Source organism: Arachis duranensis, chromosome 4 (assembly GCF_000817695.3).
Source record: "Arachis duranensis cultivar V14167 chromosome 4, aradu.V14167.gnm2.J7QH, whole genome shotgun sequence".
Classification (NCBI taxonomy): domain Eukaryota; kingdom Viridiplantae; phylum Streptophyta; class Magnoliopsida; order Fabales; family Fabaceae; genus Arachis; species Arachis duranensis.
The window spans coordinates 1,743,751-1,770,274 of record NC_029775.3 but is presented as its reverse complement, the minus strand read 5'-3'; the positions used below and the strand labels follow the sequence as shown (position 1 = coordinate 1,770,274).

General features: G+C 34.9%; 4 protein-coding genes across 9 annotated transcripts; 2 read left to right on the top strand and 2 right to left on the bottom strand.

The window, feature by feature from the left end:
• Positions 1–2,035: 2,035 nt before the first annotated feature.
• LOC107482396 (probable dolichyl pyrophosphate Glc1Man9GlcNAc2 alpha-1,3-glucosyltransferase) lies at positions 2,036–6,760 on the bottom strand. 2 transcript variants are annotated; one of them, XM_016102860.3, is made up of 5 exons: positions 6,338–6,760; positions 4,292–5,220; positions 3,688–3,894; positions 2,819–3,056; positions 2,036–2,477 (listed from the first exon to the last, which is right to left on the bottom strand). In XM_016102860.3, exons 2-5 carry the CDS (start codon positions 5,042–5,044, stop codon positions 2,089–2,091), a joined length of 1,587 nt encoding a protein of 528 aa, XP_015958346.1. In that variant the 5' UTR covers positions 5,045–5,220; positions 6,338–6,760; the 3' UTR covers positions 2,036–2,088. The 2 variants fall into 2 exon arrangements, with proteins under 2 accessions (XP_015958346.1, XP_015958345.1); XM_016102859.3 differs by having other exon boundaries at positions 4,292–5,211.
• Positions 6,761–7,168: 408 nt separating this feature from the next.
• On the top strand, positions 7,169–11,303 carry LOC107482397 (uncharacterized). Of its 2 annotated transcripts, none has more exons than XM_016102862.3 (5): positions 7,169–7,488; positions 7,733–7,933; positions 8,479–8,583; positions 8,663–10,297; positions 10,490–11,303. In XM_016102862.3, the coding sequence occupies exons 1-5, from the start codon at positions 7,452–7,454 to the stop codon at positions 11,143–11,145; spliced, it is 2,634 nt and encodes an 877-aa protein (XP_015958348.1). In that variant the 5' UTR covers positions 7,169–7,451; the 3' UTR covers positions 11,146–11,303. The 2 variants fall into 2 exon arrangements, with proteins under 2 accessions (XP_015958348.1, XP_015958347.1); XM_016102861.3 differs by having other exon boundaries at positions 8,473–8,583.
• Positions 11,304–15,110: 3,807 nt separating this feature from the next.
• Positions 15,111–17,778, top strand: LOC107482398 (pentatricopeptide repeat-containing protein At4g14190, chloroplastic). 2 transcript variants are annotated; one of them, XR_008008312.1, is made up of 3 exons: positions 15,111–15,571; positions 16,076–17,537; positions 17,655–17,778. XR_008008312.1 is itself a non-coding variant. In XM_016102863.3 (2 exons), the coding sequence occupies exons 1-2, from the start codon at positions 15,146–15,148 to the stop codon at positions 17,216–17,218; spliced, it is 1,569 nt and encodes a 522-aa protein (XP_015958349.1). In that variant the 5' UTR covers positions 15,111–15,145; the 3' UTR covers positions 17,219–17,581. The 2 variants fall into 2 exon arrangements, 1 of the variants encoding a protein (XP_015958349.1); XM_016102863.3 differs by lacking the exon at positions 17,655–17,778 and having other exon boundaries at positions 16,076–17,581.
• A 120-nt stretch (positions 17,779–17,898) lies between these two features.
• Positions 17,899–26,524, bottom strand: LOC107482333 (protein PUTATIVE RECOMBINATION INITIATION DEFECT 1). 3 transcript variants are annotated; one of them, XM_052260345.1, is made up of 10 exons: positions 25,659–26,524; positions 24,986–25,556; positions 24,215–24,324; positions 23,952–24,127; positions 22,891–23,199; positions 21,357–22,314; positions 20,547–21,255; positions 19,617–19,897; positions 18,277–18,943; positions 17,899–18,139 (listed from the first exon to the last, which is right to left on the bottom strand). In XM_052260345.1, exons 2-10 carry the CDS (start codon positions 25,418–25,420, stop codon positions 17,906–17,908), a joined length of 3,879 nt encoding a protein of 1,292 aa, XP_052116305.1. In that variant the 5' UTR covers positions 25,421–25,556; positions 25,659–26,524; the 3' UTR covers positions 17,899–17,905. The 3 variants fall into 3 exon arrangements, with proteins under 3 accessions (XP_052116305.1, XP_052116304.1, XP_052116306.1); XM_052260344.1 differs by having other exon boundaries at positions 24,986–26,524; XM_052260346.1 differs by lacking the exon at positions 25,659–26,524 and having other exon boundaries at positions 23,952–24,132; positions 24,986–25,015.

Sequence of the window (26,524 nt, the reverse complement as noted above, 5' to 3'; positions counted from 1 at the left end):
TAATTTTAATAAAAATAATACGATTTAATCAGTTATATGTATTAAAATTTAATTACTAAAAAATATTAAAAAAATATTTTAAATATCTTTATTTAAATAATTCTTTTCTGTTTAATCGTGTTTAAAAAAAATAAAAAAAAGTTGTCATCACATATAAACATGTGTTTTTTTTTTTAAGTCAAATAAAAAAACGCTTTATTTACCACTTTAAATAAAAAAGAAAAGAATGATTTTATGCAGATAATATAACCTAAATGTCACTTTCTTATTCGTCCATTTTTTTAATTATAGTGGTATATATTAATTTACTATTATATCAAATCAGAGCAAACACCGAATATATCTTTTAGTAGTGAGTTATGGTACTCCTACATTTGTATGGCACAAGAGATTATTTATAAAAAAGTTTGTAAAAATAATTTGATGGAGAGATTAACTAGTTGGCTTTATTGTTTTAGCATGTTCTGTCTTGGCAAGCTGTAATTAATAGTTAGTTATATTACTTATGGCTGAGCTGGGTCAACATCTAGTAAGATAGTTAATTAGCATTGCTAAGTTAATTAGTTGTTAGTGAGAACTATAATAAATAACAGAAACTAGGTGCATTATAGTAATTAGATTCACTCATTCTATTTTTTTTGCATCTAATGAGAAGTTTATATGCTCACCTTTTCTCTCTGAACTTCAATCACGTATCTCTCTCTCAATTCTGATCCTGAGCTCAACTCCTTCGTCATTGAAAAAGTATATTTAGTTTGTATCTTAATTAACTAAAATATAATATTACAATTCTTTTAGATTTTACCATAATTTAATATTTTATAAGAAGTGCTTCAGATATGGCATTGTATTTTCTTGAAACCTGAATATTCTATTAATTTTAGCTAATCATATTTAATTCTTTCCTTCCACTATTTTGGTTTGATTGAATCTATCTTCTTTGGTCAACTTGGCAAACCATTTATTTATCCTTGGTTTAGTTGAGTTGAGGACGTGTATGTTGATGCATTTTTACTCTTTTTTTTTTCGTTATGTTAGAAACTTAGAATGGATCTCACATATGTGGCTAAAATCATGGACTCGTGTGAACGTAAACAATAAAAAATTACTTTAGTTTCTTATAATTATAATTCCAGTAATTACGACAAGAAATGAGTCCTAATTTTAGGATGACCGACTACCCTCTAAATCCAATTCATATAATGTCTTTTTCATACGTTAGAGAAAATACATTTTAAATACACCAATTAGTGGGTATGAGATAATTAATGTTAGATCCACAAGAATAAATGATTGATTTACCCATTCAAAGCAATTTACGCGAGGACTCTCTTTAATAGAATATATAATTTTTTTAACTATAAAAGGAATTAATACCCTTTCTCTAAACAACTCTTAAACACAGGTATAACATATTAAAAAGGTATTATATTTTGCCATTGGACCAAACTTTATAAATCATAAACTCACACACACTTCACATTCACACACATATAAAGGTTCTATATACTACTTGGCTAATGTCAACACACATTTAAAGGTTCTATATACTACTCGGCTAATGTCAAGATTTGAACCGGATATAACATATTAAAAGACATTATATTTTGCCACTTAACTGAAACCTTAGTTGCAAGGAGACTATGTTCAACTCCATCTTTTTTTTTTTCATGGTATTGGTTTATTGACTTTAATCAATTGTTATCGTCTTTTTTGATATTGAATAGATATGCTATGCAATCAGCCCAAAACTAAAATCCTATCCAATAAAAAAGAATCGGGAGTACATTTTGGTCCTATCCAGTTTGTCTTTATTTTGAATTTAATTAACGCAAGACTACATTACAATGCCTCTTCCAAATGTAATCATTAGAATGCATGCATACATGGATTCTTGCAACAGATTGAAATAATTTCAGAAAGGAAACAAAAAAAAAAAAAAAAATGGTAGTATGAAACTCAATGTAGAACCTGACGCAACTTAAATAACATTCTTGAAATTTCTGACGGATAACTAGTCACTCTTGTAATCCGATTTACTATAAAAAGAAAAGCTGTATTGATTCAAAGTCCAATCAGTCCAAAATTTCAGGGAGATTTAACTATGAATGTTAACTGCCAAATCCAAGAATACATGATCCCCAAAGCACAGTATATAGAGATCAACATAAGGGGAGCGAAAGCAAGCTTGTCACCCAGAAGCAAAGGGTGTAAAAATTGACCCCATATCTCTACAATTACAAGACCAATCAAATACATCCTCTCAATCCAGCCAATAACAAAACCACCATTGGACTTACGTTGATCCACCTTTTTCTCGGTATGATGACCAGTTGGTGCTCTTGCTGTTTCAGCACCATCAGGAAATTGCGCGGAGAAGCCAGACCACATTAAAATCGAGTGAAGCAGCAGCAAAAGAATTTTGATAGGATACTCTTGTGCCTCAAATAGTAGTGGAAATAGTGAATAGCAAGACACTGCGCACACAAAGTTACTCAAGTGAATCCAAAGAAGTTTGGCATCCAAAAAAGTTTCTGATACAAGGTCCAAATAGCAGAAAGGAAATTCTTCATGGGAACACCCATGTCTCTAACTAAAATTAACTACTTAGAGGTCCTTGACCATTGAAAACACACAAGTCTATTAACGAAGGGACCTATGTGTCTCGCATTTTCAATGGTCAGAGACTACTGAGTAATTAATTTTGGTTAGAAACTTATATGCATCCTAGCGAAAAATGGTCAGAGGCTTATTTGTCTTTTACTCTATTTCTATTTTGGAAAACAAATGAAGGAGCATTAAAACTTCAAAAGAATACCTATTGACAGCAAAAAGTAATGTTTGGCATCTTCCAAGGTTTGTACTGCTACAATGGCAAGCGGTATTACAAAATGTAATGATGCCTTCTCATGCACATGCCACCCGAAGAGAAAACCACAGGTATAAGCATAGGCTACCCATCTACTAATCATCTGGGGTTTTGGATCTTTCCAAGCTTTGAGAAGACATGGAGATAAGGCCAGTAGAACCATCATAAAGGTCACTAATGGGGTGACCTGCAGATTGGTTAATAGAAAAATGAATGCTTCCTTGATAAAAATTTTTGGAAATTGAGAAGCAAATAGGCGTGACTAAACATGGCTGTTATATTATATCATAGTCCGAGATTCAAACAAGTTATCAACCCCATGTGCTGATGCCAATTGGACAACAGCATCTTGGAAGTTGCAATGGCTAGCACTGGATGTGTAATATGTAAAATGCCAATATTATGCATCTCTTCCCAAGTCCCATTTATAACGTTTAACAAATATAACATCCTGTGTTGGATCGGTCTGGATTTTGAGTTATGTTCAGCTTGCTATATGATGCTTCCTAATTATAAGTCCCAGTTATAATGTTTCACAAATATTACATCCTATGTCGGATCTATACCTATATTTTCTTAGGAAACAGAATAAGATTCACTCATTCAGTCAGCTACATTATCCATAATATTGTATATAAATTTCAAATAAAAGTATCTAACTGTATCTAGGTCACATGTGTGCGACTTTTGAGGTTGAAGTGATATCACAGAACACTCCTACTTCTACAAATCACACAATCAGATTAATGGGAGCATCCACTAGTAATGCACTTTCTCAGTATGATAAGAAACATTTATTCAGAAAACATAAACATTACCTGAGGTAGTACAGAAAAAGGGGAGGAATCCCCCACTAATCCAGCAGTAAACGTAGCAGTTGGTGTCTGGACATTAAACCCTAGTCTTCTGAGTATGAAAGCAAGCCCTTTGTCAGACATGATATAGAACACCCAAAAATTTGGGGCCCAATATGCATGGCAAAGTCCCCTGCCAAATGGAAATAATCGTCGAATGACTTGTTGTATCTGCAATTTATTATTTGAAAATCAATAAGAAAATCAATAATAGGAAGAGTCAAATGAAAATATGTTCACTTTTACACAGAAATTAATAACTTAAAAATAGGGAAGTAAATACTAAATAGAAGAACTTGATTTCCTATATGATGTTCACGGCTGTAGGAGCATCCAATTGTTTACTATTCCTAGATAACTTAAGTTGAAAACTACAAACATCAATTTAAAATTCCAAAATTTAGAAAATCAACAAAACACCAAAATATCAAGTGACACTTCAACAAAATAGTAATCAAATTCAAATTGGTCAATTGAAAGGATTTCAGAAAAATAGGAAAACCAAAAGCATAGGGAGCAAACTGATTGGCAAAGATGTACTAAGAATGCCAAAGTCATATTATAATACCTGTCCAAGGTGGAAAAATGGACCAAATGCAGCTGCAAACACTGCTGCAACCATACCTCCCATAATCAAAAGTCGAGTGAAGCCTCTCCCTATTCCACCCCGACAGTAGTGCCTCAACAAATAAACAAAATAAACAGGTGCTGCCACTGCAAATAAATGTTTTAAGCACAAGAGGACAGCGAAAAAAAACCCTCCTAACAAATCCCTCCCTTCCTCCAAATATGAGAGTGAAATCAACAAAATCCCAATGAGAAATCCATTGTACTGGAAATGCACATGGTCCACAATAAAAAGCATTGGAGACCAAATAGCTGATAACCAAATCAGCTTTTGTTTTCTTGAATCCAGATTCCGAGTAAGTCTGTAAACCCCATAGAGAAGGCACAGATCAGAAAGTATTACTGTCCCTCTTTGGAAATAGACAACTGTGTTTGCACTATAATTCAGGCCCTCCTGAAGGTGCACTATTTTGGGATCAATGAGGTGGGCAAACATGGATAGGAAGTGTTCGAAATGAGCAAAGAACGGTGGATAATCAAGTGTCCATGGACTGGTCTCATCAAAATACCATTGGGAAAGAGGCAGAGAGTGAGTCACAGCCAGCCAATTGCGGTGCACCTCAAAGTCTGTACTGCTGTAGGATGGGAAAAGTAGAACTTTTATGCAGGCAGCTACAAGATAGAACCACCATAGAGTTGCTTTTGTGCAACCAGAATTTTGAACACCTTTAGAGCTTAGTTTCTGTTTTCCCATACCAGAAGATAAGAGTGAAAGAGGGAAACTTAATGGAGAAACCCAAAAGTACTGAATTTTGTATCAATGCAGAAACCCAAAAGTGCTGAATTTTGTATTCTTAAAAGAGTGCTTGCACAAGATTTCAACCCAATATGAGGACCATGCAGATACAAAACATAATCCTTCTGAACTCCCTGCATGAAAGTCAGCAGAGTTACCAAGAATATATATAGGAGAATCCTTTATGCAAAGACTATATGCATAGAAACAGTTAGGAATCTACAATAAACTCCTTTATTTGCATTAGTAACAGGTAGGAACCATTGATTTGGCTATGTGACATCGAATAGGGCAGGGCAATAAATCTGCAATACATGACAACATTTTATCTGTTAAATCATGAGTCCACGTATTAGAAGGAAACTAGAGTCACTAGGCTAAACTAAAAAAGCTACGAGAAAATAATCCTGTTCCACAAATAGATTTAAAACTGAATTTGGTAGATGGATTAATTTTCCTGGGAATCTTGAAAAATATGTCTGGGAATGAAGATTTCAATGTGTTGGTAGACACTGATACGCCAAGAATATCAAACAATTTTCCAAAAATATCCTAATAATTTAACAAAAATAACTTTATTAACTCAAAACTAAAAATTTTAACTTAAAAATTAACACTTTTGGTAGAAAAGCTAACACTTTAGTTTAAGAACTAAAATTTAAACTCAATGTATACACTCCAACAGTACTTAAAGATGTAGCACATCGATTGTCACTTTGGTAATGAAGACCCTATCCTACTATCCTACTTCCTACTCTAAAAGCCAGTCATGCCTTCATTTTCTTTCCCGCATCTTTTGTTCCACCATGAGATGCATGTATTTTTATGATGACCTCATATATATAGCTTTCATCATTCTTTTCAAAGCACATGGTGTGCAGAAGAAAAAATGGTACTGCGTTCCCGTCCAAAGTTGCGACGGTTGAATTTCTGTAATCTTCATATGATATTCTCAATTACTCACAAAACCAAATATACACCACCAATTACTGAAATTCAACAATGGAACACAAGAATGGGGCTACTAACAAAACAAATTCCAACCTTGAAGAGGATTAAAGAATGAAAATCAAAACCATAAAATAAAAGAGGAGCAGCTCAAGTTTCGGATGCAATAATCACATATGAGCATTTGTATTCAGCAAAATCAAATCACAGATCAAGTGCAATTCCAGAATCTAAAACCCTGTAGAAATCAGAAATTCCACGATAGAAATTTTCAAAAGAGAGAAGCAAACATTGTAGAATTACCAATAGAAATCCAGAATCAGTCTAACAATACTCCGATTAACAGGCAAGGGACGACGTGACCGGTGGCGATTCGACTCAGCCACAGATGAAGGAGATCGTCGCGGATAAGAGGAAGCTAAGGTGCGAGCCTCAAGCGCTGTAAAGACCGCCGCCGCCGCCGAACCGCAAAACCACGGGAGAGGAAGACTTTGGCGTTGATATGATTCTGATCTGGTGAGACGCCACTTCGGGGTCCGCCGTGAAATCAGAGATGACGACTCGGCGAGCCTGTGAGCGGTGAGGAGGGACGGCACAGCCGGAGAGAGACAGAAGCTGACGGCGAGAAACGGACTAACGGAGGTCGGAGGGAGGCAATGAGGGGCGAGGCACTGTCCACTGTGGACTGAGGCAGCAATGACTGAGTGCGTGAAAGCACGCGTAGGCCATGTTTCGTAACGCCAAAATATGGATTTTTTTTTGTCAAACTCCTAATTTTTAATAAAATAAATTAAGTATAATTTTTATGCATTATTGTTAGATTAGTGTTAATTTTTTTAAAAATTTAGCCTTAAAAAATATATTTAATACAAATCGAAAACTTTAGCAACAAAATTAAAACAAAATAAAACTTAAAAGGTATTTTTAAAATTTTTACCAAATTTACAACGACAAAAAATATATTTACTTTTTTTAATAAAAAATATTTCCAATAAAAAAATAATTATTTAGGAGGAAAACTGCCATTTTAAAGTTACAGTTATACCCCTTCCAGAAACCCAAAAGACCGTAGTAGTCGTAGAGGGAAAACAAACAGAAAAGTCGTGTTTGACGCATGAGAGAGTCAATAGTCAATAGTCAATACAACTGTGAAGGCCTGAAGGGGTTTTCTTTCAGTTTTGCACTGCACTGCAATATGCAATGCCACTCGCCAATGGCGACGACTTCGTTTAACACTCGTTGCCCTTACTACTCACTTTCACTTTTCCTCCTCCCTTTGCTGTATCTTCTTTCATCCTTCCTCTAAACAATTTTCACTTCTTCTCCTTTTTTTGCTGCTTCCATTTCCAACACCTTCCGCTTCTCTTTAATTTTCCCGAGTTTCTTTTTTCTGATTCGATCCTTTCATTTTCTTAGTATGGATAGCGAAGATCAAAGAATAACTCAAACTCAAGGTGCTTTTTCTTTTTTTTTTTTTGTATTTTGATTTTCTTTATTGCTATTTTCTTGTAACATTATTTTCTTATCATTTGTTGTGATTTCTCTTTCTAGGTTTTGATTGTTTGGTGACTTTCTTGTTCTTCTTGTGAAATATAGTCTTTGCCTTTATTTACGGATTTTTTTATTCAACTTTAAAACTTTCTTTCTAGGAAACATTTTAATTTTAATTTTAATTTTTTTTTGGGGATTAATTTGCAGGAAATGAGAATCATGGAGTTCATGTATGTAACAAATGTGGATGGCCTTTTCCAAATCCACACCCCAGTGCCAAACATAGGCGTGCTCACAAGAAAAACTGTGGAACCATTGAAGGTTACAAGCTTTTGGTCTCAGAGGGTCAAACCCATTTGAACCCTTCAGACGATGAACACTTCTCTGATAATGATCACAAAACACAAGGTAGATCAATCCCTTTCTTATTCGACATTACTGTGCATTTTTTTTCACATTATTATTAATTAGATTGTGAAGTGTGAATGTTTGCCCCATTTTTGTATGTGTATTATGTGTTGAATCTAGTGCATTACTACTACATAGGTGGAAGTTTTACTGATTTATGATAGTTAATGGGTTGGGTTGTTTTAGGCCCAAATGCCTTGTAGAGTGGTGAGAATAAGAAGATAATGGTGGATTGAGAGGAAAACCAATTAGATCAAGAGATGAGCAGTTTTTGGATGCATTTGATAAATGGGATAGTTTGGACTTGGCTACTGATCGGTAAATAATCCACAGAAAACATCTAGACTTTTCAGTGTCTTCTAAGGACAATGGTTCCTATGGTAAACCACAAATTAAGAAATGATATTGTATAGACATTTTAATTCCACCAATATTAGAGAGACATTTTGGTTTTTGTGTGTTCATGTTTTATATTTCTCTCAGTCTGAGATTTGTTTATTCTCTGTCAGTCTATTCTGTTCTGACCATACATTTCACAGCTGCAGAAGAGAGTCCATCAATTTCCAAATCAAGAAATGATATTGTAGCACAAACTCCTAAAATTTTGCAAAGTGAGAGGAATGATGATTGTAACCTGCTGGAGTTACAAGGTTAAATGTCAAGCTCTATTGTGAATCCGTTAAAAAGTTTGTTGCAGATTTGAAGACTAATGATTGCTTTTTGTTGCAGATTTTAAAACTGATGATTCTTTTGCTCTCACAAGTGACTCAAATACCTGCAGATCTGAAGCCATGTCTGATGTGTTGCTGGACAATAAGATCTATGTTGATGGAACGAAGGGGACGACTTTGAAAGAAAAGGATGAAATCAAACCAGATAGAGACACGTTTGAGATTGTGGAATCTTCCGACAGCACCATAGGTAGAACATTTGAGGGAGTGTCTGGAGCAGTTACTGAAGTGGTTAGCTTGAAATCTCAAGTTACTGATGGAGCTTTTATTCTGAAGGAAAATAATGGCTCTGGCTTCCCTTCTGTTATGCCCAAAGAAGATCTTTTTCTTGAAGCAGAATCTGCTCAGAGCATGAATGATTCCATAGATGGCATACGGGTAGAGTCAGAACACATGACAGAGCTTGCTACTTCTGGTGACATCATGATATCACGGGAAAGGGAAGAAGTAAATGTTGATATGCTTACATTTCCTTCATGTGATGATAGACCTGATGTGGCACACCCTCATATTGAGTATGAATGTCATGAACCAGTGGTCTCTCAAAATTCTGCAAGTCTACATTTGTCTAAAGCATTGGAACAAGGGCATGATGGCTTGAAGGATTCTGTTACTAAGGAAAATGATTTTCTTATCAACCAAGGCCAACTGAGCAAAAAAGGAGATCGTCTCTCGCAAGATATGCATTCATTGAATAGTAACATGAAAAAGCAGGTGAACTGTGAGCTTATGGCTGCAGAAATGCATGCTGAAGAGTGCATTGAGGTTTTCAATGGTGAAAGTAACAGAAGATTACATGAAACTGGAGCCTTTATGAATGATATGAAAACTGAGAAGAATGAGAATCATGTGGTTCACTTTTCTGAAGAACAGGTATCCAATGATGGTCATAAAAATTCACAACAGATTGATGTACCCAAAGGTAGTTTAATGGCTGCATCAGATGAGAACGCCTGTGATGCATCCTTTGTATCTGCAACTAGTCAAACAACTGCTGTAATTATCAGGGACAATACAACTCATCATGAGGGAAACATAACCAGCATAGCTGTAGATGACGAATGCAGAAGGGCTAATATTGAAAATGATACTGGAATATGCATGAATACTCTTCAATCCAGTAATGTGCTTTCGGAGATCAATTCATCAAGTATATGTGGTGTTGAAATGGGTAAATTTGAGCAATCTGATATAATAGATGCACAACATGCTGAAAGTGGTATTGTGAAAGATGCTACATTACCAGATACTTTTGAATCTACAATTCTTTCAGAGGTTGTAATAGATGGGCCTAAAGGGACACCTGAAGATATTGAATGCTCAAATAGAAGTCCATTATCTTGTACTCACGAAAAAATCAAAGAAGAGGAAATCAATAGCATAGACAGATCAAATGAATACAGTAATATAGTTGCTAGTACTTCTGCTGCTCCTCATCAAACACAAGACGAGGAACTATTACTTAAGGCTACAGAAGGCATTGATTTAATCGAAGATTCCAATAGAACTGGTAGAGACCATTCTTTAAATATTGAGCCTTATCAATGTGTTTCTCCTGTCGAAGATACTCAAGATGGACAGCATGGCACGAAAGTTCCTGGAGTTGTTGCTGTCCCTATTCAAGATCGAAGAGGTAATAATGAATTTAAAGTTGCTTCATCTGTAATTAGCATTCCTTTTCTTTTCTAAAATTGTATTGCATGCTGTGTGATATAGTTACTACATGCTAGACTTGTCAATGAAGTAATCCAACATATGTTGCCTTTCATTACTTGTAAAGCATTGAAGCTGCGATTCACTTTTGTTTCTATGATCTATTGAACAGATCTCCCTGTGCAATCTGATGTACAAGCTACTAATGAAGCGGAAGCTATAGCATCAACTGATTTGTCGATGTCAACAGAGACAGAAAAGTCCAACTTGAAGTACCCAGAGGCATCTGAGGAACAGCAGTATGAAAAATCCGAAATGTTTGAACCACCTTCTTTCATGACATTGGTCGAACCTGGACTCATGCTTGGCCCAAAATCTGCACCCGAAGTCGAGACAGATCCAAACAAGCAGAAACCGGATTCTAACTCTTCACAGGCTGCTTGGTTTCCCACTCTAACTCACAATGCCAATGAGTCTGAAGGGAGAAAGAGGAATGAAGAAATAATAGCCAAGGTAACAAGAAAGCAGAACACACCTCTCAAGAGTCTTTTGGTTGAGGCTGCTCATAACAGCAAAAAGTCAAAGTCGCCCAAATCAGAAAAAGATTCCGTGAATCAGAAACATGTTAGAGTCACAGAAGATAATGGTTCTGGATTGACTACTGTTAACTCCATTCTGGGTTGTGAATCTCCCGCAATGCAGATTATGAACCGAGAGAGTACGGAAGAATGGAACTCCTCGGATGACATAACAAGAAAAAAGAAGAAAGACAAGAGCAGATCACACTGGATACAATTGTTGTGTTGTTCATCTGTCGAAACTCGGTGAAGGCGGAAGATTGCTTGCTATACTATGCTAGGTGGTGATGATAACATCTCAGTGATTGCTTTGGTTCTTAAGCACATATTTGACTATGATTTTTGACATGCTGTATGCACTGTTAAATGTTTTCGGTTAGATTGCATTTTAGGCACATATTTTGCTCATTTCTCTTCACCTTAGTTGCTAGCCTTAATCCCAAGAGGCTGGATGTATATTTTTAGGGTGTTCAGTTATTATTACAATCTTACTGCATATCTTTTTACCTATCCTTTTGCGAGTTAATACTCAATTTGCCTCCTGAAATTTGAGGTAGGATTTCAAATAACTCTTAAAATTATAATTGACTTAATTTGGACTCTAAAATTTACAATGGTAACTCGCGTTAGCCTGTGAACTGATTTCTGTTAATGTCGTGCTGATTTTATACGTTAATTTACCACGATTTAGACTCTTCGATTAGGTTTTATATGAATGAAACTTACTAGAGTGCTTAAAAATTTAATTGGCTCCTTAACATTCTCGCGAAAGCGATAATAACAAATTCAATTTTTGAAATTTAGAGTTTTGGGAGTAACAGTCAAGTTTTTAAATAGGTCTCGATCACATGAAATTTAGAAGAGGAAGAGGAATTCAAATAGCGACAAATTAATGTACCAAATTAACACGGCGTTAATAGAGATCAACTCAAGGATTAGCGTTACGATTGTTAATTTGAGAGGCCAATTTAGATCAATTAAAATTTTAAGACTCAATTTGAATTCAAACTCAATTTTAAATGTCAAATTGAGTATTTACTCATCCTTTTGTAGTTCATAATTGCTCTTGAAATTGAAAATTGTCTCATGGCTACACTTCGATAAACTTTGCTTATTATACTTCGTGTGGATTTCAGTTCAGGAAATGTTGTCTAACTAGGACAAATTAGCATTTAGATACTCTATTAACATTATTTGGTGGAATACCTATTAATATATTGACAGATCTATAATAGTATTATACATGTCTATTTTTTAATAATCTCTATCTTATTAACAAATTACTAATATCTAAAAGATTAAAATAATACATATTTTAATTATGAATTTGAACTTTTGCGAAAGATAATACATATTTGCAAAGATCTTTTGCGCTGGTGTTTTTTAATGTAAGGTAGTTTTTTGTGTTTTCATGTAACTTTTTTTGTTTTTTTTCTCCAATTTGTAATTTTTATTATCGAACTAAATTATACTTTCACATACTATTAAATTTTTGCAATCTTTTCTTGTATTTCAATTTAAAGAATTTTTCAAAAGAATTATGGATTGAATTTGTGATATTACTTTTGATAAAGAACTATGACAGGACTATACAATATTAATAACAATTTTACTATATATTTAAATATTTTTATCAATTAAGTTAGTTTAAAATTATTAAAAATCACTTACACAATGTGTACATGAATTACAGTACTTTTTTCTTTCGCATTTTGTCTTTTTTTTTATTTTCTCTTTTTTATCGTTCTATCGTTGGTGCATTTTTTATTTTATTTCTTCTCCTCTTGGTGTTATTGCAACACTTTTTTTTTATTTATTTTTTTGTTTTTATTTTTATTTAAAAAGTTAAACAATAAGAATTATAAGGTAAAATAAGAAAGCCGAAAAATAAAGAGGAGAAAGAAATGATAATAATGATAATGATACGAAGCGAAATCATAATAAGATAAAAATCAAAGAAATTAAATGACCACAATTTGATTTTCTATGCAACAAATAAGAAATCACTCTACCTTTTCTTTTCACATTCAAATTTTTTAAGAAACTTAAAGAATTTTTCATTCATCAAAAATTTAAAAAAGTGGCTACAAAGTTTAAAAACTTTTATATCTCTTAGTTTTAAAATTCTAACTTATAAATTCACTAAGACAAAATAGGCCAAATTATAATTGAATCTAAAACAATAAAAACTAAATAAATTTTAATAAGGTATCGCATATTTGATTCAACTTAATTAATGAGAATCTTTAATGCAATTTGAAAATAGTAAAACTTTTGGTTTTTCATCATTTTTAACCACTATCTTGGCTAATTCTTGATGTATATTTTAAACAAATGAATTAGTCATGTTTGCAAAATCTTCTTTTATTCTCTTAGACGTTGCTCTTATAATTAAATCAATTGGAGTATGATAGTTAACAGTTTGTCCCGCTAACATTCTCTCCTGAAAAAGATTCATCCTCAAATCTACATCCAAAAATATTGGTTAGAATTGGGAGGTCAATCTTGTAAGCATTATCATTGATTCTTTTTTAGCACCTAAAATAGATCATTACTCTTTGGCTCTAACTTAGATTTTCTTTGAGAAAGAAACTTCTCCTTCCTCAAATGAATCCAAACCCAATCGTCGGGTTTAAAGATAAGTTATTGTCGATCATTATTCACATTTTGAACGGTCAATCTATTTTTTTTTAATCAAATGACGTGCTTTCAAGTGCATTGTCTTAACATTTTTAGCTTTACCTTCTTCATCTAAACTAACAAAACCACTTAAAGACAAAAGTAATAATTTCAAATAGTTAAAGTATTAAAACTATACATAAGTTCAAAAAGAGAAAGATTTGTATCAGAATGAATTGTTCTATTATAAGCAAACTCAATAAAAGATAAACTATTTTTTCCAAATTTTTAAATTTTTACTAACAACATGCAATAAGATTTCAAATATTTTATTTACCATTTTAGTTTGACTATAAATCTATCAATGACAAATAGAAGGATACAATAATTTTGTTCTATTACTACATAATACTTTCTAAAAATAACTCAAAAATTTTACATTACGATTAGAAATAATAGTTTGAAAAATACTATGCAAACGCACAATCTTCCTAAAAAAATAGATGAACAATATTTGTTGCATCATTAGTTTTATGACATGTAATAAAATGAATCATCTTACTAAATATGTCTACCACAATAAAAATACTATCTCTACTATTTCTAATTCTAGGCAAACAAAAAACAAAATTTATAAAAATATCAACCCCCAATTACACAGAAACACATAAAAAAAAGGTTAAATTATACAGCTAGTCCTTATACTTTTATTAAAATTGTAAATTAGTCCTTATATTTTAAAAGTTTGAAATTAGATCTCTAAATAAAATTAAATTTTGTAATTTAGTCCTCACAATTCAAATAACGTTTAATTTAATAGAATATTCGTCAACATATTTACTATTTTAAACATGTGAATTGCAATTATAAAATGTTAGGACCAATTTATAATTTAAGTAAAAATATAAAAACCAACGGTATAATTTAACATAAAAAAAATCTAAAAATTATGTGACAATAACTTAAATTTTATTCTATTATTTATTATAAAATCATATTTGCAATTAGATAAATGCAAGACAAAGAAATAAAGAATTGTCAAATGTTGTACATTTAATAGAATTTTTATAACTTGGTCCGAACAGTTTGGAATTAGATTAGATACAATGTTATGAAGGATTATTGAAACTATCCTTAGAACTTTTCCAAGGAAGCAGTTTTTTGGAATTGCTATTTCATATACTAATAATTGTTTGAGTAAATATTTAAATTGGTCATAAATATTTTGTTGTCTAATAATTTTTATTCATTAAAAATTTTAAAAAATTATTTTCGTTGAACAAATTGATTTCTCCATTTTTAATGACATTTTTAATATGTTTGTTGGATAAATAAATTTTTAACAAATTTTATTATAAGATAATTTGATAAAAAAATATAATTATAAAATAATTTTATAAATTATTTTTTTAAATTATTTTTTATGAAAATAAATTTTGAAGACTTATAAAAAATAAAATTTTCCTTTTTGGTAATCGAATAAAAATTTATTTGAGATTAAAATATTTGATATAGAATTTTTTGAAGACCAAATCTAGTTTATTCTAATAATTTAAATCGTTAAATGATGGGCCCCTATTAACTAGTTCCCATTCCACAAACCATAGAAAATTTGAACAGAGAAAAAAAAAATGAATTCTTTGACACAAGCTTGTTCTCACAGCCACCATTTCCATTTCCACCCCAATTGCTTCACAAACACCATACATACCGAAACTAAGAGCAGCAAAAACAAAACCATCTTTTTCTTCTTCAAACCTTTTTCAAAATTCCAATCCCTCACAACCCAAGCTCACCTTGCTTCCTCTATCCACCCACTGTCGCCACCGCCACCGCCACCATCCACTAACAATGCTGTTTTGGACTCAAAGCACACCACCCTTCTTGTGGAAGCTTACCATGTTCACCGTGGACTGGGAATCTTGCTCCGGAAACTTGATAGCGTAGATGGTGACCCTCTTAGGATTCTTACTGAAGACGGTGATTGGCCCAAAGAATACTTTTGGGCTGTTGTCAAGTTCCTCAAGAATGCATCAAGGTTTTCGGAAATCCTTCAGGTTTGGGACTTCTGGGACCCCTATCATTTGCAGAGGTTGCTTATGTGACTACTGACTATGATAAATTTATGAAAAAGACAAAGTAATAAATCTATGAAATTTTAGGTGGTAGTGCATTTCAAATGAGATCTACACGCAAACGGTCTCTCTCTGTAGTCATGATACATGATACATGACAGAGCACAATGACATTGTTTGAATCATGTAGCCGAGTGGGACAAGGCTTTGTTGTTGTTATTGTTGTTGTTGTTGTTGTTGTATGGATAAAATACTTGTGCATCATAATAACTCATTCATATGCTTGCTATGTATGTAAACTCTCACTTATTTATGGATGAACTAAAATGAAATGATGTACACATTTAAATCTATGGTCAATATATGGAATCTATTTAATTGCCTTTTGATGTGTAAAGGGTTTTCTTCTTCCTTCTTTTTGGATTAATACTCCATAGTTCCTTAGCATCTTGCAGTAATTGATTCCAGGGTATTTGTGAATAATAGGTGTTTGACATGTGGAAGAACATTGAGAAATCACGGATTAGTGAGTTAAACTATAACAAGATAATATCCTTGTTAGTTGAAGGAGGGATGATGGAAGGTGCCATGTCTACATTGCAAGGGATGAAAATTCATGGTCTCAAGCCTTCTTTGGACACCTACAATCCGATCATCCACGGTTTCTCCAGAGAAGGTAAATTCGGCGAAGCTTTGTGTTTTCTTGATGAGATGAAAGAATTTGATTTAGAGCCAGACACCGAGACTTATGACGGGTTAATACGAGCTTATGGTAAGTTTAAAATGTATGATGAGATTGGTAAGTGTGTGAAAAAGATGGAGTTGGTTGGTTGTTCTCCTGATCATATCACTTATAATATACTCATACAAGAGTATTCACGCGGTGGGGTACTCCAAAGGATGGAAAAACTATATCAAAGAATGATTTCGAAAAGAATGCGTTTGCAATCTTCAACATTGATTGCAATGCTCGATGCTTACACCACATTTGGTATGGTTGAAAAGATGGAAATGTTTTATAGAAAATTGCTGAACTCAAAAACACGTCTAGATGATGATTTGATACGAAAAGTGGCTGAGGTTTATATCAAGAACTACATGTTTTCTAGGTTAGAGGACCTTGGACTAGATTTACGTTCAGCATTCGGTGAATCTGACCTTGTATGGTGCCTTCGCCTCCTTTCTTATGCATGTCTTCTGAGTCGAAAAGGCATGGATATAATTGTTCAAGAAATGCGAGATGCCAAGGTTCATTGGAATGTTACCACTGCCAATATCATCATGCTGGCTTATGTGAAGATGAGAGATTTCAAGAGGTTGAGAATTTTGCTATCGCTATTCCCAATGTATCGAGTGAAGCCTGATATAGTCACTGTTGGAATTTTATTCGATGCAAACAGAATCGGCTTTGATGGCAGTGGAACTTTAGAAGCATGGAGAAGAATGCGGTATCATTACCGAGTTGTAGAAATGGAAACAGATTCTCTGGTTCTTACTGCATTTGGTAAAGGCCATTTTCTAAAAAGCTGCGAAGAAATGTACTCTTCCCTTCACCCAGAGTATAGAGAAAGGAAAACATGGACATATCATGACCTTATTACTTTAGTATCAATGTATAGTGGCAAGTAACATTCACTGTATGAAAACAAAACAGATAACAAAAGAGTTGGAGTATGTAAAGAAAGTTTCAATGTCTCACATTATTGTTTATTGTCTAGTTGGGATTAGGAGGTTGAAAAAAAAAAAACACTTGTAACTAGCGGTTTAGGAATTGTAGAATTATCATACATTACATTACAATCAGCTCTGCCACTTGTAATATTTTCCGTTTTCAGGTTGTTTCTCCCAGATTTAAAATGTGTACCAAGAAAAAAGTATTTACACTCTTACAAGACATGTTTCCCTCTCCAACAAATGGGATGTTACACGGGCAGAACATGGTGATAATGTACCATGTAGTTTATGCATTTTCTTTGCCCATTATCATTTCTTCTATGTAAGATAGTGCTTTTAAGGTAATAGGTTTTCTGTGTTTTTGTTTTTTTTTTGGTCGGATCCAAGGCAGGCTGGCATGCATCTCCATGTACCACAAATGCTTGCAATCCCGCCACCACCTCCTAGACATGGGCCTGCACCTAGAGTATATAAGCGAGGTAGAGCTGCTGTGCTCGCGCTGGGACTTACACTAGTTAACGTGATTATGTGAGGGGCAATGATGATGCTCAAGATGGCGATCATGAGGTAAATACATATATATAGAATCACTATAATACTTTGTCATGGAATTCCAACATGCCTACCATTTTGATACCTAAGCTATCTGCATCTATTATCTACAGTGAGGGTCCTCAAAAACAATTCTATTTCTTCTAAGAGCCTCTTATTACCCACATGAAATCCCCATGAATCCATATCTATATATGTCTCTGATGACATTAAATCAATGAGATAACTGTAAACGTCTCCCAGATCATAAGGCGTGGTGAGGACCTTCTTTATTGGTTCGGACGGGAGACACTCGGAGTTTGTGTAAATGTGCTTTCTGCATTCCTGTAAACAATAGCAATGGCATAGCTATGACATCTAATCTAGTTATGTAAAATGCACATATGTAAACTTCATGCGAGTGTAATAAAGTTAACCCTAAATATAGAGCATATGTAGTTTAGACATAAGATGGTAGTTACCTGGAGCATTTGACTTATAGTTGCAGTTTGCTCAGTACTTAAGAAGTCTGACTTGAGTAGTTCGTGAAGTAAAACCAGAGTTTCCGAGCTCAAACTACTTGCATCAATGCTATTAAGTATGCCAGATATGCATGAATTGTTAAACACTGATCTCATCCACCGAGGAATTTCTTTCTGTTTCAGCAGAGCAGTAGCTATATGTATGGCAGGTCTATGACTTTTAGCAAGTGACGGCAATGCTAAAGGAGGAGATACCAAAGACACTGTCATCTCTTCCATAATCATTCTGCACCAGTTGCCCTTTTCATGTAGTTTTGTTTGATTTTCCAGCTTTTCCCATCTCAGAAGCATTGACAGGCAAACGGCACAATTTGTAGCCACTCTCGCGTCAGCATAAAAAACTAGGCCTTCCAATATACTCTTTATGGACATTAAGTACCCAACGGAGCATTTCAACTCTTCATGTGTATTGTTTATTTGATTTGATAGTCTGTTAAACAACTCTAACAGGCTATAAGAAGCAATAATCTTGACCACAGGAGAACCAAAATGCAGAATTCTGCACAAATCATGGCAGTGGATGCCAATGAAGGGTAGCGGTTCTGCTGGATTTGTTGAAACAAAGAAGTTTTGCCAATCCACAACCCCTTGAACAGTGGCATGCAAACTAGAACGGAAAAACTAGCATTTAAAACATAATTGATGAAAAATATGTAATATTGAGGTCAATATGGTGACATTAATCAGAACTAAGAGGATATGTGTAATTTAGGATAAATCACAAAAAATCACCCGAATAATTTTGTCGCCTACAAAAATGTACTTGAATTTTGTTATTGACAAAAATATTTTCAAATAATTTAAAAACAACAAAAATGTCCAATATTAAATATGTATTCTCAAAAAATACTTTAGAGATTTGAATTTTGATGTAATTTTTTTGTAAGCATAATTAAAAAAATGAGATATTTTTATCCTTAAAATTTGGTAATTTTTTACTAAATATATGTTTTTTGTGTTTTTTATCAACAACCAATAATATTTTTAAAAAATAAAAAAATATAAAGATCAAATTTTTATCCGATTTTTTTTATATTTCTTAAATAATTATATAAATAGTCCTATAAAATTTTGGTTCAAATGCATAAGCTATTTGTCAAATAGAAAATTCATTTGCTACTTACAAAAAAACATAATATTCTTTTTAGATATTTTTGTCACGTTTTAAAATTATTTGAGGACATTTTTTTCGATAACAAAATGACAAATTATTCGGGTGCACTTTTTGTAGTTTACCCGCATAATATATTATTTCATTGTGCTGATACGATCTTTTATACCTTCTAATAGCGAAGTAATGAAGCAAAAGAACAAAGATTAATGTTTCTCCAGTGCTTGTTCCCTCATCATGGTCAACCAAAGCGGGTCCCTTTGTTGCAGCAGCACAGACTGCAGTATTGACTACAGATATTATGCTAGTATTGAAAAGAATAGTCTTTGATGCCTCTTCAAGTGCTTTACTGGTGGAAAGATGCAAAATCAAGGAAAGAATACCAATTACAAAGAGACTTTCATTACTTAAAACATCAGAATTTTCAGCTGGAATAGAATACTCCATCATCTGCAGAATCAGTAACATGCTGTTAGAACAATCACTGGACAAATCATAGTGTTAAAAGTAGTTTGTTCACGAAAAAAATGGTAGCATCAATGCACATTTGCATTCAACCCTTCTCTAACTGTGGTTTTGCTATTATATATTCCAGTTCAATTTAGTTACTACATTTTAGACTCTCGATTCTAATATTTCAAAATCATTCTTGCAACTGATCCCCAGATTGTTGTTTTTGCCTGTTACCTATTCATATTATCATATTTTCCAAATTCAAACATGAGCATCGCAATTCACAAGAGTTATGTTTTGCAGTCTGGATACTAGCTAGCTTCCTTCAGGATTTTAAATGTAGAAGTTTGGCGAAATGACACCCATATGATCAGAACTCGATAATATTATCATCATTCATGGAGGATCACTGACTATACTAAGTCTGATAAATGGCTAGGACTAGGAGTAAATGGAACTAGAAAGTCCAGGTTCCAAAATCCAAATCCAAAGCTAGCGTAAATTGCAAGGACTAAAATGATAATTTAACCAAACCAAAACTAGAATATCTAAACATGGTCATGATTAATTTAATATGATCTCTAAACAACTTTAATACTCTAAACAAACTTTCTAACAATAGGAAGCAATGTGCATAATTATATACCTTCATGGTTACTGCAATCCAACTCTGATCAGCTGAAAGTGCTTCAGGATGCACTGAACTCGAAATGTTAAAAACTAAAAGCAAGATGGACATGAAAGTTGTTTCTGAAAAGGTATTGCTTGAATAGCACCAAGTCCTGATTGTTGACCCTATTCCATGCAAAGATAGCTGGTCAGAAGCAGCTGGACAGATGTGAATTAAGGTTGCCATAAGATTCAGAACAGAAATCACATCATGTTCTTGACCTTCTTCCTCAAAGAGCTGTGCCAATAAGCATACAAAAAGTCTAGCTCCATAATTATCTTTTTCAGATACTAACTCTGCAAGCGTCTGTACATCTATAGTTTGATAAATGTTCCCAATAATTATGTCACCTCCTTCTAAGTTGTAGCTTCTGCAGAATGCTAAAATCTGATGACCCAAGGATTCGACTATATTCTCTTGTTGAAACAACCACCTCAATGATACCGTGTGAATCCTTGCAGAAAGTAAATCCCATTCATCATTCTTTATGAGCCGAAACAGAATCTCTTCAGCTTCTCGACTGTAATGAATTTCATGGTTCATCTTGCCAAGACCCCTTAACAATCCGAACAGATTTACCAGTTGCGTTACTATCAAGTTATCATTGGTTGGATCTTGAAAATCACTTCGATTAAGAAGAATATATTGTTCAAGGGAAGCTAAAGCCAACTTCTCATCAGCAATTCTGGTAAATGAAAGTCAGAATACTGCTGTTAGGGAAACATAGATGTCGATGAATTGTCAAATACAGAAATAGGAATAAAATGAAATAGGCAGTTCAACAACCTTTCATCATATAGTGTACTAGTATACATAATCAGCAAAATAGCAGTTTGGCAAGAGGGCAAGTTTAAATTGTTACTTCTTTGCCCAAGTAGAAAGAGTAAGTCAACAGGATCAGATGGTAGGTCCAATGCAGCATCTCTAATTGGTTGTCCAGAATCATTTCCCAGGAGAGAATCTATGAGTGAGCTGAGTAACAAATATACTCTATATTTCATCCTATCTCCAGTAAACAAACCCAAACATCCAAATGAAAAACTGAACCAACTGGATGAAATCAGGGACTCTGCAAATTCCATGGCATCATTACTAGAATGCAAAAGTATCAAATGAAAAGTTTCAAGCACAGCCAGGACAATTTCCTCTTCCATTTCATGGATGCCAGATATGAGCCAAGGAAGCAAATGTGTTCTACATATATCTAGAATGCAGCTTCTAAGTGTCAGCTTACTAGAGTTGATGGTGTTCCCATCATGACTGTATGCATATGCCTCTTTAAGTAGGTACAGACATTGCAAGATTTGGTTAATGTCCCTTTCAGAGATGCAGATACAAGCTAATGCGGCATGTTTCACTGCATCCTCAACAGATTTTGGCAGATCTAAATCTCCATTACAAGATGGAGATCTGATAAGGGCCACAAAGACTGAGCAAGCCATTATAAAAGTATCAGGAGTCATACCCATCTCTCCATTAGAATTCTTTTTAAGCATTTTTATCAAAACAAGAACCAACTCCTCCATTTGAGAAGATGATACTGCTCCAGGGCACTCAGAAATGCATTCATAAATGAGCTTCACAGTCTGGTATTGAGCTGGGTGAAAAGGAACTTCAGCCACATAATGTAATACTGGAATCAGAGTGTGAAACCCAATAACAAGCCTTAGTTTGAAAGCTTCCTTAGCAGTTGATAAAAAATCAAGTACCTGAAGGCACATCCTAACTACAGGATCCTTACAATCTGTTCATAAAAATGGAACAACATAAGTCACTTTGTTGTAACATGAAGATCCAAATTAAGAATCGCATTTTACAAACTTTAAAAGGAAAAAGATGAGCTAAGATAAACTAGACCAATCAAACTCATCCAGGTAACTGACTATACATTTCATTCAATCAGCAATGAATCCAAACTGTAACTGATAGAAACCGGTTTGATTTAGTTTACAAGAGGAAAGGCAAGTAGTCTACTTGCTGGTTTTTAGTTGTTTTAGTTCGTAATTGCTGTGAATTAGATATCTGGTTGTTTCCTTTGAGCTTCACTAGCAGGCATAAGGGCAACAGTTCTTAGTCCTAGCTGCTGCCTATAAATACTAGTTGACTAGTTAATTTTAGTTTTGTAAATTTTCTATTAAAACTGTTAGAACTGGAGAGGAAGAACTCCCTCCACAGTTGGCAGTTCCAACCGTGTATTCCAGTAAGGGAATTGTGATTTGCAATCCCTAGTTCATCAATAAACCCTACTGTTTCTGCTACTTCCTGAACCTATCAGTAACGCATGGACATACTAGTTAGCAATTTATAAGTGTGTACTTACCTGACAATCTTAATACTTCAAATACATAATCTGCAATGTTTTCTTCTACCATGACATGAATCTGATTGTCTAAAGTTCCGATTGAAGACAGATAATGAAATAGTAAATCCAGAGTGCTGATTTGGACTTGACTGTTCGATGAAAGCAGTGGACCTTTGATGGCTTCTGCAAGCAGATTAACCAGAGACATCTCCTTGGCTCCCTCAATGTTTTCTTCAGAGTCAGCTCCATCAGAGTAAGAAAGGTGACAAGTATCATATGCACTTTCTTCCCTGAGCAGATGTCCTTGAGCCAACATGGTCAAAAGTGCTAATCAATAATGAAGGAGAACTGTTAGTCAAAGTAAAACAATACTGAAAGTTATGTCATACTACAGAGGGAGTCTTTTCTGTTGCTAAAGCCGTTTGGATGACTAACATTAATGACTCATTCATTAATCCAGCATTGTCTGCTTAGCATATATAGTCTGTAGCTTATCTATGCATAGTCTTAGAGAGATACAAGCAGAAAACCAATCTTATTGATATCATGATATACAGATGATCATATATGAAGTTCTGCATAATATGGCAACCTTTTTGTGTCTTTTTATATTGTCAGCGTGTAACAGCACCAGGGGATAAGGCGTCCTAATTGCAAACATCTATTATATTGTATCATCTTGTTTATAATGAGTTTCAATGCAAGAAAGATTAAAAACATGTTTTGGAGAATGCCAATGGTATCAGCTCCTTAAGATGAAAGCATGAGGACCAAGTAACAGAGAGAAAAGAGAGAGCTTGGAATTGTGAAGAGAATATACATGACAAGCTAAGTAAGACAAAAGACATGTCAGTAATCTCTAAATGAAATGAAATGAATTTCTAACTGACTACACACACCAAGACCTACCTAACTAACTGCATGTTGAACCAGTGTAACTGCCAATAACAATTATCATAGAAATTCTTGATGTCAAATCTTACTAAATGTCCAAAACTGGCCTCGTCACAAACAAAACAGAGATACTGAAAATTGAAACTTCAGCAACAAACAAAAAGATTGTGAGATTGATAACGGACCAATGCAATTCAAGCGAACATCATCATTTTGAGTCTTCATGAGAACATCTCCCAATAGGTACAGGAGCTTTGGACAAAAGGGAACTAAGATATCAGTGTCATCTCCCTCAGCAGATGTATTCTTAAGAGCATACAGTTTGTAAAGGACAAAAAGGATCTCGCCACGGATCTCGTCACTGCACTGAGGAAGTAGAGGGCTTACAAACATCCAAATCAAATTTGAAAAAACTATTATGCATAACAGAACCAATACAATTGTTTACCTTGGCAATTGAAGACCGGTAACAAGAATGGTAATGAGGCTGTATACATCTCTGATATGTGTTATGAGATCATCATTTTCACAATTCAGAAGAACCCCAAGGCAGTGTATCTGTACACTCAAACCACAAAAAAAGAAAGCAACAGTCAATAAATTTTTCCCTTCATTGTGTCAAGAATAATGGAAATAAAAACTCTTCTACAATGTTCCAATAGAGTAAAAAAAAAAAAAGGGCAACCCGGCGCATAAGCATCTCGCATTAAGGCAGGCTCCAGGAAGGGCCGCACCCAAAGGATGTAATATATGCAGCCTAACCCGATAATTATATCAGTGGCTGTTTTCACGGCTTGAACTCATGACTTGGAGGTCATATGGACTGTTAATTGTACTCCAAGACTGCATAGAGCCATATGTTAAGTTTAAATTTGTCGCCCGCCACCATAACAACAACCATGACTGCATCCACAATCACAGAAATTACAGTGATTGCGGCTACAGAAATTTCAGTCAGAGCAAAATCTCATAGTTTTGGAAGCCTTGGAAATGCATATAAATTCATAACAACTTCAATTTTAGTCCAATTTCCCCAATTCAGTAAATGCAACATAACAACAATCACAATTTAAAAGCATCACTAGATCAATAATTCGTTACACGCAAAAAACATATCACCGCATTACATTTGATTTCATGTAAGGTATTTAAACAAATAAACTATCAAACGAAACCAAGAATCCAAAAAATATTTGATCGGAAAGTAAATCGAAATTACCATGTGCAATTGACGGGAGCTCCAGGCCAGAGTACCGGAGGCAATCTTATCGGAAACCCGACCGATGAACTCTTGTCGAACGGAGGGATCATCGGAGGCGCAGAGATCGACAATGAGGCGGATAATCTGCGTAGCAATGGGCTCATCGTCGAAGGAGGAGAGAGCAGCGACGAGAGGAGAGAGGAGGAAGTGAGGGTGGAATGCGAGCACCGATCGGAGGAAGGGAGGGTGAGAGAGGGACCGTTCGATCTGGGAGAGAGCATAGGACACGTGGAGGGTTGGGGAGAGAGGGTTTGAGACAAGGTTGGAGAAGCAGAGGAGGCAGATGGAGCCGCCGAGCTGAGTGCGGAGATTTAAGGAGGAACGGTGGCCCTGGGAGCATGAGATGTCAGCTTCTTCTTCGAAATCCAAATCCAGTTCCTGCGAATCGTACATTCTCGTCCGGGTTCAAGCTCAGAAACGATGAGGACTAGGCTTCTGTATGTTCAAACTTACTTTTGGCGCCAAAGTAACAGCAAAATGTGCTGACACATGAGGAGATCCGAACCAAAAGTTGAAAATGCTAATATATCTACCCAAGAAAAAGAAAACTACCATTTATACCTATAAAATACGAGTTTCATACAATAAAATTATTCAAACACTAAAAAATCACATAAAAATTCCAAATTACCCTTATCATCATCGTTTTCAACTTTTCATTGAATTCAAAACAGAGTGCTACTACTTAGTGCCCTTACAACAAATCAATTGCCAAACTCAAACAGACCATGTAAAGAATTGAACGAATTGAGTAATCCTCAGCTGAGCCAAACTTTGAGAGGCAGGAGTGAGCTTGTTCTGTTTCGGCGAGAGAGGTGCTAGCTACGGTAGTTACTCCGAAGATTTGGCCACTGAGAAACTGATGATGGTGGTCGGCAACTCGTTGGAGTAGAAGAGAGAGTGAGAATAGGGGCTGAGTTAAGGTTCTGTGGAAGAGGTGCAAGACTAGTGAATGGCTCGTTGGCGGTGGTCTGGACCGAGAGAAAGAACGACTGGGACGGTGAGGATGGCTCGGGTTTGTTGCAGATGATGGAGACGACGGTGGTTTGCAGCAGTTCAAGCGGCTGGAAATGCGGACGACGATGATGGCAGGGCTGTGATGGTGGTTCGGAGGTCTCTGATTCTTTAAGAGGAAAGGAGAAGGGGAAGAAGATGAAAAGGAGAAGTAAATTAGGGTTCGGTGGTTTAAAACAGAGAGAGAGAGAGATCGTCGCGGTTTTGGTTAGTGCAGTGACATGTCAGTGGCACTAGTTTAGTGATAAGGAGAAGGTAGCCATGATAGGGGAAGAGAGGAGAGGGGGCACAACGGCTCTAAGCTTACTGGCGGCGGCGAAACAGGGGCTGATACGAAGGTCCTCTGGTTGACAAGAATGAGACAGGAAAGGAGAGAAGGAGGGGTGGCCACGGCGGAAGGAGGAAGGTAGCGGATGGGGTTAGTGGCGGTGGTGGTGGTAAGGTGATAAGCAGATGAGGATGATGGAGTGATTAGTGTAAAGG